General features: G+C 46.4%; 2 protein-coding genes across 2 annotated transcripts in view; one reads left to right on the top strand and one right to left on the bottom strand.

The window, feature by feature from the left end:
* Nucleotides 1-3,652, top strand: part of LOC106742951 (KH domain-containing, RNA-binding, signal transduction-associated protein 2-like) — a 32,328-nt gene extending 28,676 nt beyond the window's left edge. The window contains exon 11 of the transcript XR_001374303.1: nucleotides 1,825-3,652. The gene's annotated coding sequence lies outside the window, so the exon portion shown is untranslated. The remainder of the gene's footprint in view (nucleotides 1-1,824) is intronic.
* LOC106742908 (transcription factor AP-2-epsilon) overlaps nucleotides 1-17,567 on the bottom strand; it is a 74,399-nt gene that overhangs the window by 15,716 nt on the left and 41,116 nt on the right. The window contains exon 6 of the mRNA XM_014616264.1: nucleotides 3,562-3,760. Within this exon, the coding sequence (XP_014471750.1) occupies nucleotides 3,562-3,760 (199 nt within the window). The remainder of the gene's footprint in view (nucleotides 1-3,561; nucleotides 3,761-17,567) is intronic.

Here is a 17,567-nt window from a genome sequence, read left to right as displayed (position 1 = left end):
TCGTGACGCAATGGTCTCTCAGCGGACTTAACAAGAACCGCGACGACAGAATAATGTGCGATGGTTTTTCTTGCCGCGACTTTTTCATCCGGAAAGTGAAACTTGACTATGGTATTAGCGTACCCGTCCCTTACGTAAGAATCGGTGCGCGCAACGACAATCTCCTTGCAGTCTGAATGCACCGTCGGCAAAAAATAAAAAAAAAGCAAAGAAGAAACGAAGCAGAAACGGGAGAAGTGGGTTTCAGGCCGGCAAAGACTTTTGTCCGATCGCGGAAGCTGATCGCGACGGTGGTTTAACTCACTCCAACTGCCGGACTTCTAACAGATACGCGCGCGCGCGTTGTGCTTCGATACTATCGATTAGACGCTGTAATATTTCGCCGGCCGGCCGGCTTAACGTCCCCGTTATCTCGGATCGGAACGCGATCGTTCGCTCGTATTACTTCGGTCACAATCAACGAAACGAACCGCGGGAGCGCTGTCGCCGTCCCGTTTCAGCCGCGGGCCGGCCGCTCGCTCGCTCGATCTCGCGATCGCTCGATATTTCCTGCGGACGTTTATGCTAATAAACGTAATACCGGTGCTCGTATTCGCACTTATTTGATTCGCGGAATAAATCCGACGAGCTCACGCACCTGTGTATGTGCGTGCGTATACGACAGGACGAAAATAAATGGAACGCATGGTAAAAGAGAGAGAGAGAGAGAGAGAGAGAGAATGTGTACGCGTTACGAACGACGCTCGAAGCGATAAAAATCGTTAGGCGAAAAAAAGGGAAAAAGAAAAGAAGAAGAAGAAGGGGAGGAAAATGGGAGGTAAGTCGATGCGTGCATCCGCGACAAAAGCTTTCTCCGAGACATTCGCATCGATCTCCGAGGGTATCTCGAGGCGTATTGCGAGCGAGCGAGCGGCTATCGCGGCGGATCCTTATGGGCTCGCGCGCGGACACAAGCCGCTGCGCGAACGGGACCGAGGATACTCGGGTGGGAGAGACAAAAGGAAGGTAAAGAGGGAAGAAAGGAAGAGAGGGAGGGAGAGAGAGAAGGAGAATCTATGGTGGCAAGTCAGGCCCGGTGCGTGTAATTATCGGTCAGATCGCTATGCGAACGGATGAATTATAACGTCGCGTTCGGCGCGAGATGCCGCGCACTCGCCTGAGGCGCGCTCGCTCGCTTGTTCGAAGGAATTGACACTCGGAGCTGCGTGGGTTATTAATGTCTCATTTGCATCGGGGATAGATCGGCCCGCTTTATTAGCGATTTATTCCGCGACGGCGTCGTACGAAAGATCCCGCCACCGAGAGAGCGGTGGTAGATTCGTGGGCGGCGAGCAAGGTGCACGAGCGCGTCATGCGTGCTGTGACACTGCAACTGCGGTCACTCGTGTGATTTTGAAATCGCGCGAGATTGAACATTACAGAAAGCACTCGGGACAAATCACGCGTCCGCTTACACTGAAGGAAGGATTCGGTAACGATTACCACACATTTGGTGGAAACTAATTAACTGAAGGGAGCTTCTCAAAGAGCGACGAATAAAGCGCATGTTTTCTTAGTAATAATAATAATAATAATAATAATAATAAGTAAATATTACCCCTCTTTATAATAACGCCACTTTGAACTTTTGTAACCACACATCTGCATTTGTTTACGTTTCATTTCTCGTTTATTTACCTCTGTGCTCGCTATTGCGACTTTAAATCAACAATGTTCGCCGTCCATTTCCCGAAAAAATATATATAAAAAGAAATATTTATAAATTGGAACTTGACGATCGATACCACCAATATTCGCTGTTTCCCTGTCATTTTTTCTCCTCAGAAGTAAGAAGAGGGCCGCGACTCCCAGTGTACTCGGACGAATCTCGGAAACGGAGCCCCCGCTGACGGCGAAAATTTCATCGGACGATGCGCACCCCCTTCGCCGCGACAACCCGTATGCGAATCACCGCTCATGAGCGCGTAGAGCGCGAGAACGTGGAAGCTACGTCCGGCTACTTGTACGGTGATTTATCCATGCCTTCGGTGATAAAGCATTGCGCAATGAGCACTGTTCTAGCTAGATAACACGGCGAATCAGATAAAGGAGGACGCTCCCCCACGAGGAGCCGTCATAAATCAGGTGTGGTTGCCTGCGCTCCGGCCGGCTGTAAGAAGACCGGATGAGCCGAACACAGTGGCGGGCTCTCCTTATTAATTAGAGCCGCGGATAAAGTCGTATAACGGTGCGTATCGCGCGATCCTCGCCGCGCTTGAAGATATCCCTCATCGCCGCGTTATTGTCCGGCCCGGCCCGCATCGGTCATGCCGATTATTTTCGACGCGCGGCCGGAAGTGAGACTCGACTGCGGCGCGCAACTGCGCACACCACGCGGTGTCTGTCTCGTGTTTCATTACCGTCGCGAAATCAGGAATGATATCCGCGGATTGCTCTTCGGTGCAGCTAGGAAGAGAGCTTCGTGGGAAATGCGAGAATGCGACGCGGAATATTCATGAGAAATCGCGGCCCAACTTATGCGCACATCCGCGGTTTTCTTCACGTACGAGAATTACCCCGCGCTTCCTCGGCGCGTGCACAGGCGAATTCGCGAATTCGAAGCGAATTTAAGGGCGGATTCCTGCACGGATAATGCATTTTTGGGCGATTTTTTTTGCTTGATAACCCATTTCGAGTGAAAATTCGTTTGAATTTTCTCTTCACTTTCGAATGTTATTGTTCGTTCCAACGATTTCGAGTGAGACCTGTACGAGTGTGGGAGCCACTCGACTTGGAATGATTCGGTTGTCACTCCATTCTTCAAACTGGTAAATTAATTTCGAGCGATACAAAAGCGCGCGATAATGGCGATAAAATGACGTAGTACGGACGTGCTGCGAGCGTACGAGCCGAGCAACTCGCTCTGGCAACGGTATCGAGTACCTTCAATCTTCTACCTGCCGATAGCCGCATTGATTCTCACGGGAACGATATTTAATCGTTCGCGCGTAACGCCAAATTATTCTAACGGTTTGTTTATGGGCTGCTAAGAGCTCGAGGGCCTAAGCGCGCGAGCGTGATCGAAAACGGATGAATGAACCGCTCTCTCTCTCTCTCTCTCTTTCTTCCTGCTGAGAGAGCCGTTCGAGGAACGCCAGCAGGGAGAAGCTTGTGTACAAAAGGGGAAGGAGAGAAGAGAATTACTATAACTGACGAACAAACGGGGTCTTTTACCGATTCGCGAGATAACGCCATTCGAAGCACACGCGTATTAATTATCCCCGTGTATAATTGACGTCGTGTTCAATTTATTTCCATTAATAAATTTATTTAAAGATTTAAATCTTATTTATTTAAAGATTTAACTCTTTTCAAGCAATTTATCTTGATCATTCGATTGATTTAATTTATCAAATTAAATTGTTCTCTTCAACGAAAAGTCTCCGTCTTTCGAATAAGTCTCTTGTTTTTTCCCACGCGATATAAGATATGCTGAGGTGTACACGTGTATAAGATTATCGTTGTCATAAATCGCTTTAAAATAAATAATATACAATAAATTCTCATAAATTTTGATCTTACCTTCGCAGTACGCCACCGAGAAGACTCGCGTTCAAGCATTCCGGAGGCGATAGCCGTCTTTGTACCTCTGCTACCGTAACTTTGTACTTGCTGGTGCTGCTTAGTAACGATAATCGTCCCGGGACCGAACAGAACACGTCCGACGGTTGCGCGTTTCCGCTCAACATGGCCTTCTCGCTCCTGTCCGATGGTTTCATATCTGCAAAATTAAAACGTAGTCGTCAGGGATGCATGTGCGAGTTTCTCTCTTTCTCTCTAACAACTAGAAACTATCGACTCGAGACCTGTTGTATTTCAGAGGTCCTTTTTATTGCTCTCCACTCCATCGTTCCTCTTTGCGTTCATTCCTAATCACAGGTGTCGTTGGACGCGCTGTACGCAACAGTATTGTGTCGTAATGTCGCCGAGGTAGAAGCGGACGTAAAGTCAACCGAGACGCATATATTTTTATTTCACGCTCGCGCTCGGTAATGAACTCCCCTCGTTAAATGGTCGATAAGCATCGTTTAATAGCGCGATTTAATAGCTCTAATAGGCCGGGGGAAGATTTCCGGGAGTTACAAGACGGCCCGACGTTCCCGTCGGACGGACTTTCCGTCTAAACGGGTTCTATTAATGGAGCTGATTATATCTGCGGACGAACGGGCGCGAATTCCGACATGCCGACCTACCGAACGGTGTCATGCGACACCCGAGTAGACATTTTGAATCTATCTGAAACTTTTAATTTAACAACACAGCAGCAGTTCAGATAACGAAATATCGTCAATTTTAATTCTAGTAATATAATTTACTCCGACTATAACGTTATCTTAATTATCATTTTTGCTTTCTGTTTTCAGCATCAATATGAATTTAATAATCGGAATATCGAGATCGCATTCACAGCTTCGAATTGACATTAAAATCTGTAAAATTAAAGATTCAAGAGAAAACAAGCGCAGTATCATCAAAGTAGGTTTTTACTAGTCTACAAGCCATCTAAATAAGCATAAATTATCCTTAAGAGCGTCAAAAGTAGCATGAATATTTCAAGCCGGGAATCTTCTTCAAATCCGCTGCGAGATCTCGCTGCGTCGCTTATTATTATGCACTACCGATATACATGTACACAACAGCACAACAACTGGGCGCCACAGTTTTCGTTCTCGTCTCCGCGCTGGAAACGACGGTAATCAGTTCCGTCCAGCCGCCGGAGGAATGCAATAATCCAGTTAAGACTGCCGTAGTCCATTCCCGTAGAAGGTCAAAGTAAGATTCACGACTCGGAGGAGCAAGGAATATCGAAACCAAAGCTTCCGATCCGAAATTATGTTATGCCGCCCCCTCTCTTTCTCCATCTCTCTTCTCTCGCTCTACCTGTGTCTGCGTGTATACGCGTACGGCTGTGCGTACGCGCGAGTGTGAGTGCGTAACCGTGATCAGGGCAATATCTTCGGCGAATATTTTAAATTCGCCCTTACCGTTCCTGTTTTAGTTCCTATGCACATCGATAGCCCCCGCATTATTGCATCGTTGGCCTGGAATGCTTAATATCGTGCCTTGGGGCCCGGACAAAGCGCGTTATTACATGGCAAAGAGATGGTCAACTTATAACTCTTCATCTTCGCGTGGCGGACGAGGAGTCCGTCGGCGTATCTCGATATTTCGAAATTCGCGTGTCCGACGTGAAGGCACCGCCTTTTGGAAACGTTTCTCGCTCCGAAATTCGCCCCGGTACTTGTCCCTCGCGAGGAATAACCGAGGATGGCAGCAAGCCGACGACGCTCTCGCGAACTCGATTGTACGAGAAAGTAGGAGTTAGGATGGCCAACTTTTGATCAGGCAATTACGGGATATCGGCCTCAAAAATTGGGACACAACTCAAAAAATCGGGACTTTTAATAGAAAACAAATAAATCTGCTAAATGTGGACAAATAAAATTTTTATTCATTATTATGTTAAGATCAAATTTAAGGAGGTTGATGAATTTTAGTACAATTTATTGTTATATTTTGTATTATTTATTTTTCGTTAAAAAACTGGAACAATTGGGATCGTCTCTAATGAGAGGCGAAAATCGGGACGGTTGGTTACCCTAATAGGAGAGCTCTCCGCAGGACGCTGAGGAACAAACAAGCGGAAAACGAGGAATGCGCGATGCGAGTGCGTGCATAATCACAATGAAGAGAATGAAATTCGCTACGGACGCGGCAATATCCATCATAGAATTTATTGTCTAAGCGTCGGCCGATCTATCGCCGTCTCGCGCGCGCATATTCGCGATTCGTAGCCGAGTCATCGATTAAACGCACCATCATCCCGTTAATGTCAGCGTGTTGTGACGGATACACGAGAACGGCTCTATAAATCTAAACGATAGATATCTGGCGATATTTTTACCATTCATGTAGTGCCATTCTTGCCGCGCCGTGAACACTCGGAGAAGAATACGCAGTCGCGCGGCAACTAATAATGTAAAGTATTGTATGAGTTTTGTATGTAGAACTGAGTTTAACAGACTTTTAACGACATATAGTTTCATAAGCTCTTATAAACATGTAGTTTAATACATTTTTTTACAGCTATGTTTAAATTTTGGTAATAGTTATGCATTACATTTTTATATTTAACTATGGCGTTTTAATTTTTCGCGCGGGTCAATTTGATTCATAAATGTCAAATTAGGAGTAATTTTACATAGAAAACTTATATACAATTGTGCCGTGTAATCCGACACATAATCCGAATACAGAACCCTGCTTGATATTTGAAAGATCGTCGTCGTTGCGGGCGAGCAAAGGTAGAAAGTAAACAAGTTGTCCGCCTTATTATCTATGACCGGCCGCCGAGATCGATTCCCGTCGATGTCTCGATCCGGCAGGTCAAACGGATCATAAATTTCCGTATGCGCCAAATATAGGTCGACATTGTGCCACGCGGGCGCTTATAAATTATAATGTTCGGGAGAGGAAGCGGCGATAGAAAGAGAGAGGAGCGGCGCACGTAACGGTCCTGCCCGCTGGCGGCAGGCATTAGTCGGACAATTTGGTAACGTCGAAATGATGTCGGAGAGAAAAGAATTAAAAAAAAAAAGGAGAGAAAAAAGAAGGAAAGAATGGGAAGAACGACGCGGTCGATGAGGATGACGACGTGTACATCATTTCCGTGACTCGCGTCAAGCGCGCAGTCTCTCTTCCCGTCTCTCTCTCTCTCTCTCTTTCTCCTTTAGCTCGATATTAGCGGATGTTAAGTACGGGTTTTACGTATCGTTCTTTTTTTCAACAATGTATACTTTAGTACTTAAGGATCGACCGGATCATAATGCTTATTTCCGTACGATGATGTTTCTTTCTCTCTCTCTCTCTCTCTATTTTTCTTTTCAGTCTTTATTTCGTTCGATCGTCCGGATATTGTTGCCCGATGCATGATGATCGCAATCGATCGACATAAAACTTCGGATGTCATTGGCTATGGAAAGACCCATGTAGGGTACAATCGTATATATTCGGCCGGTAGCGGAGAGACCGACGAGGGGTGTCAATTCAATACTGAAATACGAACTTTAGCATGAACAGTTAAGGTAATAGTTAGCTGTGTTCCCTCTCTGGTTATATCATATACAGACAATGCGAAAGACGTTTATACCTATCGACGGAGCGGTGTAACACTTAAGATAACTGACTAACGATTCAGAGGTCTCGGGTTAAAGTGTCTATCAATGTTTTTCAGATACAGCATTAAATCAAGTGAATGAGTTTCAGGAAATCAATATACCTAAAATCAGTACGCACTTTGAGGACAATTTCTGTTAAAAAATAAATAAATCGATTTCTAGTCGGAAATGTAAGTATGATTTTAGTATTATTGTGCGATCTGGTCAATATTTTTTTCTATTTTAGCGCCTAAATTCAGACAGCTAATAAATTAGCTGCGGTAGCAATAACATTAGCCGTCGCTATTTCAAAGACACGTTTTAGCTGCCAGATTCCAGCTTATATGGCTAATTCTTTCTCCGAGTGTACTCGAGGTTTCGTTCCGTCTAATTTTTTGTCGTCGATAGAACGAGCGATTATGAGCGTGATCGGTGATCTCGATCTTCGCGAATTTATCCACGAGGCTGTTGGAGGGGCGACGAGGAGGCCGATCAGGTCGTCAAATGCCGGCACACCGCGGCGCGTATGCATCGTTAGGAAACATCATTTAGAGAACACACAAGCGCTGCGAGCAATTCCAACCGTCCGATGTTGCTATCTCGGACACTTATCTCGATTCCAGTAACGGTTTACGGACGGATATTAATTTATTTAATGGGGATAGCGCGCTCGCGAGAGCCGCGCTTATTTTATCCGTGAGGTCGGCACCGATAGTGCGCAAAGCGTGTAATTATCTCGTGGGCTGCTGTAACCTTTCGCGGTATGAATTGTGAAACCGTCTCACTCATCGACGGACGCCGCGCGCTATCGGTCCCTCCGTATCGCGGGTTAATTACTCACTCCGTGTATCCGGTAATTCAATAACCGCGCCGAAGCGTAAGTGGATTCGTAAGAATCCACTTACACGAGACCGCCACTCTCAATAAATCACGCGATTAATCTCATTCTCAAACGTACGTCCGAAGAGCGCCTCCGAGTTAACGATGTAGGAGGATCTTTTTCCCTCCTGAAATCACTATGTCCCGCTACGTCGACATTTCAGATAACACCCAGGAAGTTGTTAGCGCCCGATAATTCGTCATCGCGTTTCTAACGCCCTTCTAATCTCGTTCTATCGGGAAATCAGTCCGGAAGCGGAACGTCTGCCGCGCGAAATGAAAGGTCGGGGCGCAAACGAAAAATTTCGACGACTTATTAATATAAATGCGCTGATTGCATAGTACGTATGCCACTTTTCTTTCACCTTTTTATAAGAAATAGTTTGAAGTTCGTTCGCGCAGCGTGCGTATATATTCTCCATCGCAACCGAGATCAGCCATCTGGGTTCCCTCGATCGCACAGCGCGAGTTGAATCACGCGCGACCATGACACAGGAAGCGTTTCGCGGCGCTTACGTCTTCGCGTTCTTGCGCTCACCTTCCAAGAAATGTCTCCGCGAGATGAACTTTCCTCTCGCTCCGAGCGGAATAATTGGATTTCGCATTCGACCGCCTCTTTTCACTATTATTGTTATTATTATGATTATTCCCTTAACTTTATAGTTACGCCCGTCCGTTTGAATATTTTGCAGCGTACATCCGAGCGAGCTCAACGTTTCGGACTGTGCTCGCTTAATTTGCGCAAAATTGCCGGAGATAAGGGAAAATTATCCTATTACTTGGAGACCCGCACGCCCGTGTATATTTTCACAGTTTTACGTGCCGAGGAAACGCGAGCTTCGCTCATAATTAGGTCTCAGTCGTGGGGAATGGTAGTTTTGTAAATTATAAGATTCCTACGGACGAGCGCGCGCGTGACGTGCTGTGTACGTGATCTGGCTTGTAATTTCGCGAGTCAAATTATCGTTCTATTACGTTCGCTAAGCGATCGAGAATCGCCGCGTGTCGTCTCGGCCTCGCTGGATTTGTCGGCTCGCTTTAATATACGGCGATTACATTGGTTTTTCTTCGCGATGCACTGCACGATACACATTCGATTGCGTTACGTAAAAATAACGCGCAAGTGTCACAAGAGCGATCTCCTGCTTCGAATACTCCTTCTTCGAATGCCTTCTTTGGTATACGACAACACATGCGGCTAATTACTTGAGTGCGTCTGGCTACACGATCCAGGCAATTACATGATTGAGCATATCAATAATGTAGAAATATTAGTAATATAATGAAAAGAGCGCGATAACCTCGTTATGACGGATCAAAGTAATAATTTCGTCGGATACATTATGCAAACGAAGTCGCGTAATTGTGAGATTTACAAGCTTACTTTGCATATAATGAGCGCTACTATATAGGTGGCGACGGTCGAAACACGAGGAGAGAGATAGAGAAAGAGAGACAAAGAAGAAGCGGCAAAGGGAGGCGTTGCGTAAACGAACCAATTTACATAATCTATTTCAATCTAATTAGGAATCGCAGCCGACGGAATCAAATATCCGACGGCGTCCGAATCAGAAATGCAGCAGCGGCTGAATAGAAATTTTCATGCTACTTTGACGCTCTTAACACGTTCCGGGCTAATTTGGCCGAGACCACTACGGTGCTCCACGTTGTCATGTTATAAATTGATGAAAAATCCCGCTAACGTTGCCACTGAAAATCAAGCACTCTACGGAACAACTATCTCAACACAGGGCTAAAATTTGGACTCGACTGTGCGTCGATTTAGTTCAGGCTCGTTTCAGACCGCGGGCTGATTCGATCCCGCGACAAAGTCAATGGCATTGAGAGAATCCCAATAGAACTGACGAATCGACGGGATCGCGCGAACACGACATTTCTCAGCTTTCAACGGCCGTTTGGGTGCCGAGTGGGACAGGTCGGCAGGTAGTTGGCCACGAATGGCGAACTTTTCCACAGCGCTTCGCAGGCTGAGAAGCCAGGGAACAACATCGCGATTTTACAAGCGTCGCAGCGATGCAATAACATTGCTGGGTCAAAGGTGACGACAATAAAGCGACCGTTCAGCCCGTCGAAGACGAAGGTCTCCTTCCTCTCTCGTAGGAGCGTTCGTACCGTTTCTCCATTTTATAGCTTCTCCGCAAGCCATCTTAAATAAGACAAACACATTCCGCGAGTGAAATCAGTGCGGGAACCTCTCCTCGTCGATCGATCATCAGAGCGATAAACGTACTCTTATATTTGCGATTACGCTCATCGGGCGTGTTCTCGCGTCGGCTAATACACCGCTCATTTATCCGAATGAAAATTAATGGTCAGCCCCCCGTCATTGTAGCTCCGAAAACATACGTGAGAGATTTTCTCCCGTTCGAAAATCCAATCAAAAAACCTTTCACGCGAGAAACTTTTGTCGGGGCCTCGGGGAATAGGATATTGCGATTCGACGGTATAATCAGTGATACATGAAACAAGTATTCGATCTGCTCAGGGAAGCCGGAAGTTAAGACAGAGTGAGAGATTGCTTTTTTTCTCACTCTATTTTATAGCAAGATCTTCATTACGGCACAGTCTAATACTAGATATAAGGTGACACAGAATCAGATAAATCCGTAGATTTGTCTTATTTTAATATATAATGTAATGTACGTGATGCAATATAATGTAATGTTAATATTTATAGTATCTTATGCTGCGTGAAAATGATCACAAATATAGCAATATTTGTTTATCGTGATGCTTTTTATATAAACGCTATCGTGCGACGTAAATCCCTTAACGCTACACAAGCGCGCGCGTGGAGATATTAGAACATGGATCCGGTCGGATCCAATCACGTTATTCGAGGATTAACCATTAATTTTCTAACAGTATTGTTACGGACCAACTACCTTAATAGCGTCGAAATTCCGATGAAAGAATCGAGAATCAACGAACGCGTCGATCGACAGACGAGTTCTTTGCGGGGGATGAAAAATAGCGCGAACTGCGTGCGAAACCTGAGCGAAACGAATGTACGCGATAATAAATTGGAGAATCGCGCGGAAGGCTGGANGGGGGGGGGGGGGGGGGGAGGGGAGAAAAAGCGCAGAAGATAGATCGTACCGACGCGTCGGCGATCTCCTGACAAAAGATGCGATTCCAGCGAGATTAGATTCGCCGTTCGCTCGTTCACTTGGCGCTTAGAACTCTTGCGAGCTCGCGAAGCTCCGGTCCGATCAAAGAAAGATCTTAGTTGGCAGGTTAAGTAACGCGCGTTGCACAACCGCACGCGGTTGTGATCCCTCTGTCACAGAGCCGCGGCACCGGCTCATAGAATGTCTAACGAGATAGATCACAAACAACAATGGCCCCTGAGACGATACGAAGGCGGAGAGAAATTCGTTTCGCGACCCGGCCGTGTTCCTCTCTCGTTGGGGCAGCTCATTGATTGCTTTCCATTCTTTCTCGTCTTATCTCACCTCGGGACTTCTTTCGCGTTAAAGTACGTATACACTTAGCGAACGAACATCGAAGGCGGGTGTTCGCTCGTTGTTCATTTTTCCGATCATTCGTTCAAACTTTGCATTAACTTCCACAGTGGCAAGTCAGTTTTAATTTGTATCGTGACAAAATTTCGAAAAACAAAAGCGTTCAGTGAGCTCTTGAATCTGACTGGTGTATACTTTTGGATCTAAAAGTGACGAACAAATCACAGTTAGGAGCTAATGAAATATTCATGAACTTTCTTTCTTCTATCGCCTCGAGAGCGAATAGGCCCGAATCCAACGTTCTGTCCTTATAAGCGTTGACACGTCTCCGAACCGTAACAACGAACGTATACGTTGTTCGTTCGCCAGTTGTGTATACCCGATACAAGCTCCGGAAGGAATTAATCGTTCTCTCGCGTACTCGCGCGGGAAAATGCGCTTACACGGCACTTAGGCCACGAGGAAATGTAGCGACGCGTATTGCAAATGCGAGGAGCCGGCGGAGTGCACGGCGACTCGCCGCATTTATCACAAAGCCCGCGTTATAAATCTGCGCTCTCTCTTGCGCCGAGAACGACTCACCGGTTTTCGCGGAAGGGTAACAGTAACGAGGAAACGTCGTCGTCGTCGTCCGCAACGAACTTTGACTGTTCGAGTACCCGCCGCTTCTCGCTATATGCGCGTTATCCTCGACGCGGTCTATTCCATCGCCTCGTCCCGGGCCTCTGAATCATGAAGACGAGCTGTTATTTGCGACGCGTAAAAAGAAGCCCGTCGCGATGGACGCGTATGTACGGTTAATTCGTTCGCACCGGCACGATAGCAGTCCCACAGGCGTATATCCTTAACGGCTAATAGTGATTGCAGGTCGGGCCGGTGTAATTTTCATTCCAACGGAAGCGATCGGGAGGAGGTTACGGCGGCGTGACGACCGGAACACTCTCGTGGCGATGAAGCAACCGCCGCGGAGAGACGCGACAGTTCTCACACGTGTTTCCCCGGCGAGAAATCCCGATCGAAATCGCGATCGAAATGCTATTCGGATCTTTCTTACGAATAGTTTGCGCCCACTTCGATGGACTGGTAAACACCGATTTTAACGACATCACAATTGTTGATTTCTCCCTTGAATTCTCTTGAATTATTTATTAATTAATCTACGGAGTTTTTATTTTACTGCTCTCTTGAAGGCGGAGAAAAAGGATCCTGCGCGACGATAATAAGACCGTCGATCCGCCCGCGGTCGCGCGCGGAAAAGTTCGCGCGAATACGATGGTGTGTCGTTGTGGCCGCCGCGCATAGGTGAGAAAATGTCAGCGGCTGTCGCCAAGACGGACGATGACAAATGCATTCTTTCGCGATGATTAATGAACGCGATGGTTATAACGTACCACTGTGTAAATTATATCGCGGTTTCTCTCCCGGACCGATTTTACGGCCGTATCTGTTAGTCCTCCAGCGGCGATCGAATCAGATCAAAGATCAGTTTTGCACGTCCAAATGACACACAAGCCAGTTAGCGCGACGATGAATACCGGACAATCGACGTGTATACGTGTGCATGTGTATGTAGTCGATTTAATTGAATTCGTCAAGCAACGTAATGGTATAATGATATGTTCCGGTCAAGGGGAAGCCAAGAGCCTGCGCTCCAATTTGATCGGTAACCATCGACGAATGGGCGGAAGCGGCGGCGCGCCGTCGTCTCTCATTACGAAATTGTGTATTATAGAAAAAAAAAAAAAAAGACGAAAAAGAAAGCAGGAGAGAGAAAGAGAGCGAGAGGGAAAATGAGAATACGAGAACATTTCTTTCTCGCTTTCTCTCTCTCTCTCTCGATCCGGTTACTTTCTCGGGTTGCCCAAGCTTATCCTTGATACGTTTCGCCAAATAGATCAGCCCCGCCCCGCTTACGAGATACATATTCAATCTATCTTTCACTTCGAGGCATCTCGGCTCAATTAATTCTACGTCGATCTGAGGGGCCTCGGAGGAGGAAACAAGACGAAAGGAGGAAGCGAGCGAGCGAGCACGCGTGCTCAATACGACAAACGCGCGAACGAAACGGGCGGGAAACAAATGAGCGGCGCGTCGATGCCCGTCGTTAATTCATCTACATCGCGAGAGTCGTAGAAAAGAACTCTCGCCGGGCGATTCACTATTATCCACAGCCGCGGGCTGTTTAGAGAAATCATTTCGTGCGCGCGCGCGATGCAACCGTCTCGTGTTCGTGATTTTAATGAGAGAGGTACACACACACACACACACACACTCTCTTTCTCTCCATCCCGCGCGCCTACACACAGGGCATACGATTTATGATTAATGCGCGCGATTATATAACGCGATTATTACGCAGGTGTATCGATACGGGATAAATTGACACAGCCGCGGTGAACGCACATCTCTCGGGCAAAGGGTCTCCTTGCCTGACGCAATCGGACTCGATTAATTAAACAGCGGCTCATTGTTGAGTATCGAAAGTACGAACATGCGCGCGCTCCGGAGGAGGAAAATGAAATCGCTGCGGCGGAAAGAGGACGCGCGAGAGACGCGCGCTTCGGGAATCACAGGCGCTGCTTTCAGCAGGATTTATGGCCGCGATCACTCGCGACATCCTCTCTCTCTCTCTCTCTCTCTCTTTCGCGTCTGTAACCGTACGTCTAATGTTTTGTGCGATAAAGCGGAAAGTCAAAGGGCTCCGAACAAAGCTCTCGTCGTCGTGCAATGCGCGAGCGAGCGCGCTCCGCGTCAATGTGAAACAATTATCGCCGCTGTACGTGACTGCCGCTATACAAAATATCTCCATCTGCGAATAGCCTTGAGCGCGAAGCTGGGACTCACACGTGCGCGTCCTGGACACGCACAATTTCCTGGGCAATCAACGCGCCGGAAACTTAACCAATCGACGCGTAGCGACGACTTCGCTCGTTTCTGCGACCTCGATTGGTTAGCCGGTGTCGACTGGGGTGTGACTTTTCGATCCTGAAAGGGGCTCGCTCTCTCTCTCTTTCTCTCTTCAGGCGGGAATCCACCTGGACCCCGAGGCGACTACGAGCGGCAACGTGGTGATCGTTAATTTCATTAGGGGTTGATTTTAGGAAGTTAGCTGCCTTTATACGAAGATGGTGGCCGCCCTCGGATTATCGGGACTCGCAGAACGGTCCCGTTCGCCGCGGACAATGTAAAAAGGCACACACCTTCGACGAACAGGGAACTCTCGGCGAATCGATCGAGTGTTTTCTCTCAGCGACGACTTTCCGCCGCTGCGACCGACTTGGATTGGAACCCTTCCTTACTTCCCACCCCGCCGGTTGTCGTCGCGAGAACCTACGCTTCATCGAAAACGTATTTCCGTAAATGGTGAACGGGAAGAGTGAGGACGGGATGTTTCGGTTTTCCGAACAGAAAACATGCATTGTTCTAATAATAGAAGAAGAGGAACGGAATAATCATCATTATTATTATTATATTCGAAAAATTATGTTTTTTTGTACACTGAGAGAAAAAAGTAATCGAAGTAACTATAATCTCAGTATATTTTCAGTATATTTTATAAAAATAGTATGTCGCTACAACAATCGCGATTAAGCTCTTATAGGCTGGTTCTACCTTGGTTAGTAATCTACAGGGCCGGTGTGAATATAAGCTTGTCGTTAGAAATTTTGATTTCGATTTCTTGACGACGCGTGTCCACCACTCGCATCTGCCACGGGAGATCGGATCCGGGAGTAGTGTGGGAACGAAGAATGCGATGACAAGACCCCATCGCAGCGCGCGAGAAGTGACCGAGTAGATATCGAACATGTGAATGAAAAAGAACCATTAACGTCGCGCAAGTGCGTCTTCAGTTGGCCTCGTTCGAATGATTAATTGTGTCTAATACCGGTTGTATCTCGAAGATCGGTACCTCGACGGCAGAATTACGGACGATACCATGAATCCGCGTTTGTTCGCGTCATGGAACACGTGTCGAATAAATCGGCAAATATACGAGGGCGTGTACTTTTTTTTTTTAAATATATGTTTGAATATCGTAGACACAGTCTTTTTTATTCCAGTTTAAATCTTCAGCGGTGGGTTTTATTATTTTCACAATTACACGCGCGATTTCACGCGGTGACTTTCACTGGGTGGAACGAATATCAGTTTCCAATTGTTTCCGGCCGCAGTTTGTAGTCGCATATAGTTGTATATAGTTCGTGTAGTTACTCTCAAAGGTATCGAACAAACATACTTGTTTTGATCGGTCGAACTAAAACTAAAAACCCAGACCGGTTTCGACCGCCGGACACACGCACGCGCGCGCACTATTGTTATCGATCGGTTATTTGTTATTGTAAATTGTGGATCGTATGTATACTATCTATACGCATGTCGACTTTTCATCGGAAATAAAAGAACAACGGAGCTTTCGAGGGATCCTTTTGGCGGAAGCGATTTTTTTTCCATTTTCGCGTCGAGTACGTAATCGACGGATCGAGAAACTCGTCGACGACACGCGGCTGAATCGGACCGCGAGCGCACGTGCACTGAGAGAAATCCTAAGGAAGAAATAACTGCTGGCGAGGTGCTGGCCCAGTACCGATTTTTAGTGAATAGTACGATTTAATAGTGATAGAATACTGGTTTTAATCTAATAAATAATAGCAACAATACGCATATCAGGTTATTATCTCATTGACATTATCGTAACACTAGATTAGAAAAGTGGTTCTCACGACTATAATTTTTTTCATTTATGCGATTGTAGTTACAAATAGGAAACATTTTTTTTTCAGTATATTAACCTATGATCGAAATTTCGTTAGAGCGTCGACGACGCCGGTGAAATCCGTTCGTCCTCGATACTTCGTAGCGAAGTTAAACTGGAGCACGTCGTCGAGTGACGGAGCCAAGGTAAGCCGCGATAATTGTATAACCGGCTTCCGAGAAGCGGAACGCGCTTTGCTATACGTCGATATATATCGCTGCCGTTACTGTCACCGATCGGGACACGTGAGAGGAGCAAGTGTGCGAGTTTTATGTCTTGTCTCTTCTAGTCCACGGAAAGTCATCCCTCGAGGGGATTTTTTCGATAAATCCCCACCCACCAGAAAAATCGAAGACCTCTTAATCAAGACAATCGCGTGGACAACGACGATTCACGTCAACGAAAGCCACTAGAGAGTTATTGCACTGAAAAAAAATGTTTCGTGTTTGTAATCGCATGAGTAATAGAATTATAGTCAGGAGAAGCATCTTTCTATAAGTGTTATTATATAATGTCAATGATAATAACTTTAGGATATATATGGACATTTTTTCTTCTGTATTTTACATTGCGGCTGATAATTTCCTTGGTTTTTTATGCACTTACAATTTCGTTCTTATAGACCCTTTGTAATATTTTCTTGATTTTTTTTTTATTCAATTTGTCGAGTACCACAAGCCTGGAAAGATTTTTTGAACACACCTTTTCGCGACACACGCTTTATATTTTACCGTGGAATGAAATGTAAAATTTCGCGCCTATTTTCCAGTTTCAGAAAATGGACGAAGCTACAGGGAAAAAGAGCCGAGAAACGCGCACGAGGTAGAGAGAGCGAACTCTAGAAGGAGGGAGGCAGGGAGAGGAGAAGGCGGCAAGATAGAAAAACTGGCCAAATAAGCTGTCACAGAGCGAGTAACGAGGCATATAATAACCCTCGGTGACATTCGAACAAACAGCCATCTGTAGGTAATACCCCTGTGGTGAGGAACGCCCCGAAAACTACACCCCGTCAAGAAATTACAATGACAATGAGCGAAATCCGATCCGCCGCCGGGCGCGCACTGTGTGTATGCACGCTCTCTCTCTCTCTCTCTCTCTTTCGCTTTTTCTTTCTTTTCCTTCACACCTCAGTTCGGCGACGCACGTACGCACAGGCGTTGCGTTCTTTCTCTGACGATTCGTTTATGCGACCTGGTAGGTTTTACGGCCATTGTGCGACGCGACGATCCGAAAAGGCGATGAGAATTTACCGCG

This window comes from Dinoponera quadriceps, unplaced genomic scaffold (genome assembly GCF_001313825.1).
Source record: "Dinoponera quadriceps isolate SergipeBrazil2010 unplaced genomic scaffold, ASM131382v1 scaffold946, whole genome shotgun sequence".
In the NCBI taxonomy this organism is placed as follows: Eukaryota; Metazoa; Arthropoda; class Insecta; order Hymenoptera; family Formicidae; genus Dinoponera; species Dinoponera quadriceps.
The sequence above is the reverse complement of the archived record's forward strand: the minus strand, read 5'-3'. Positions and strand labels throughout refer to the sequence as shown.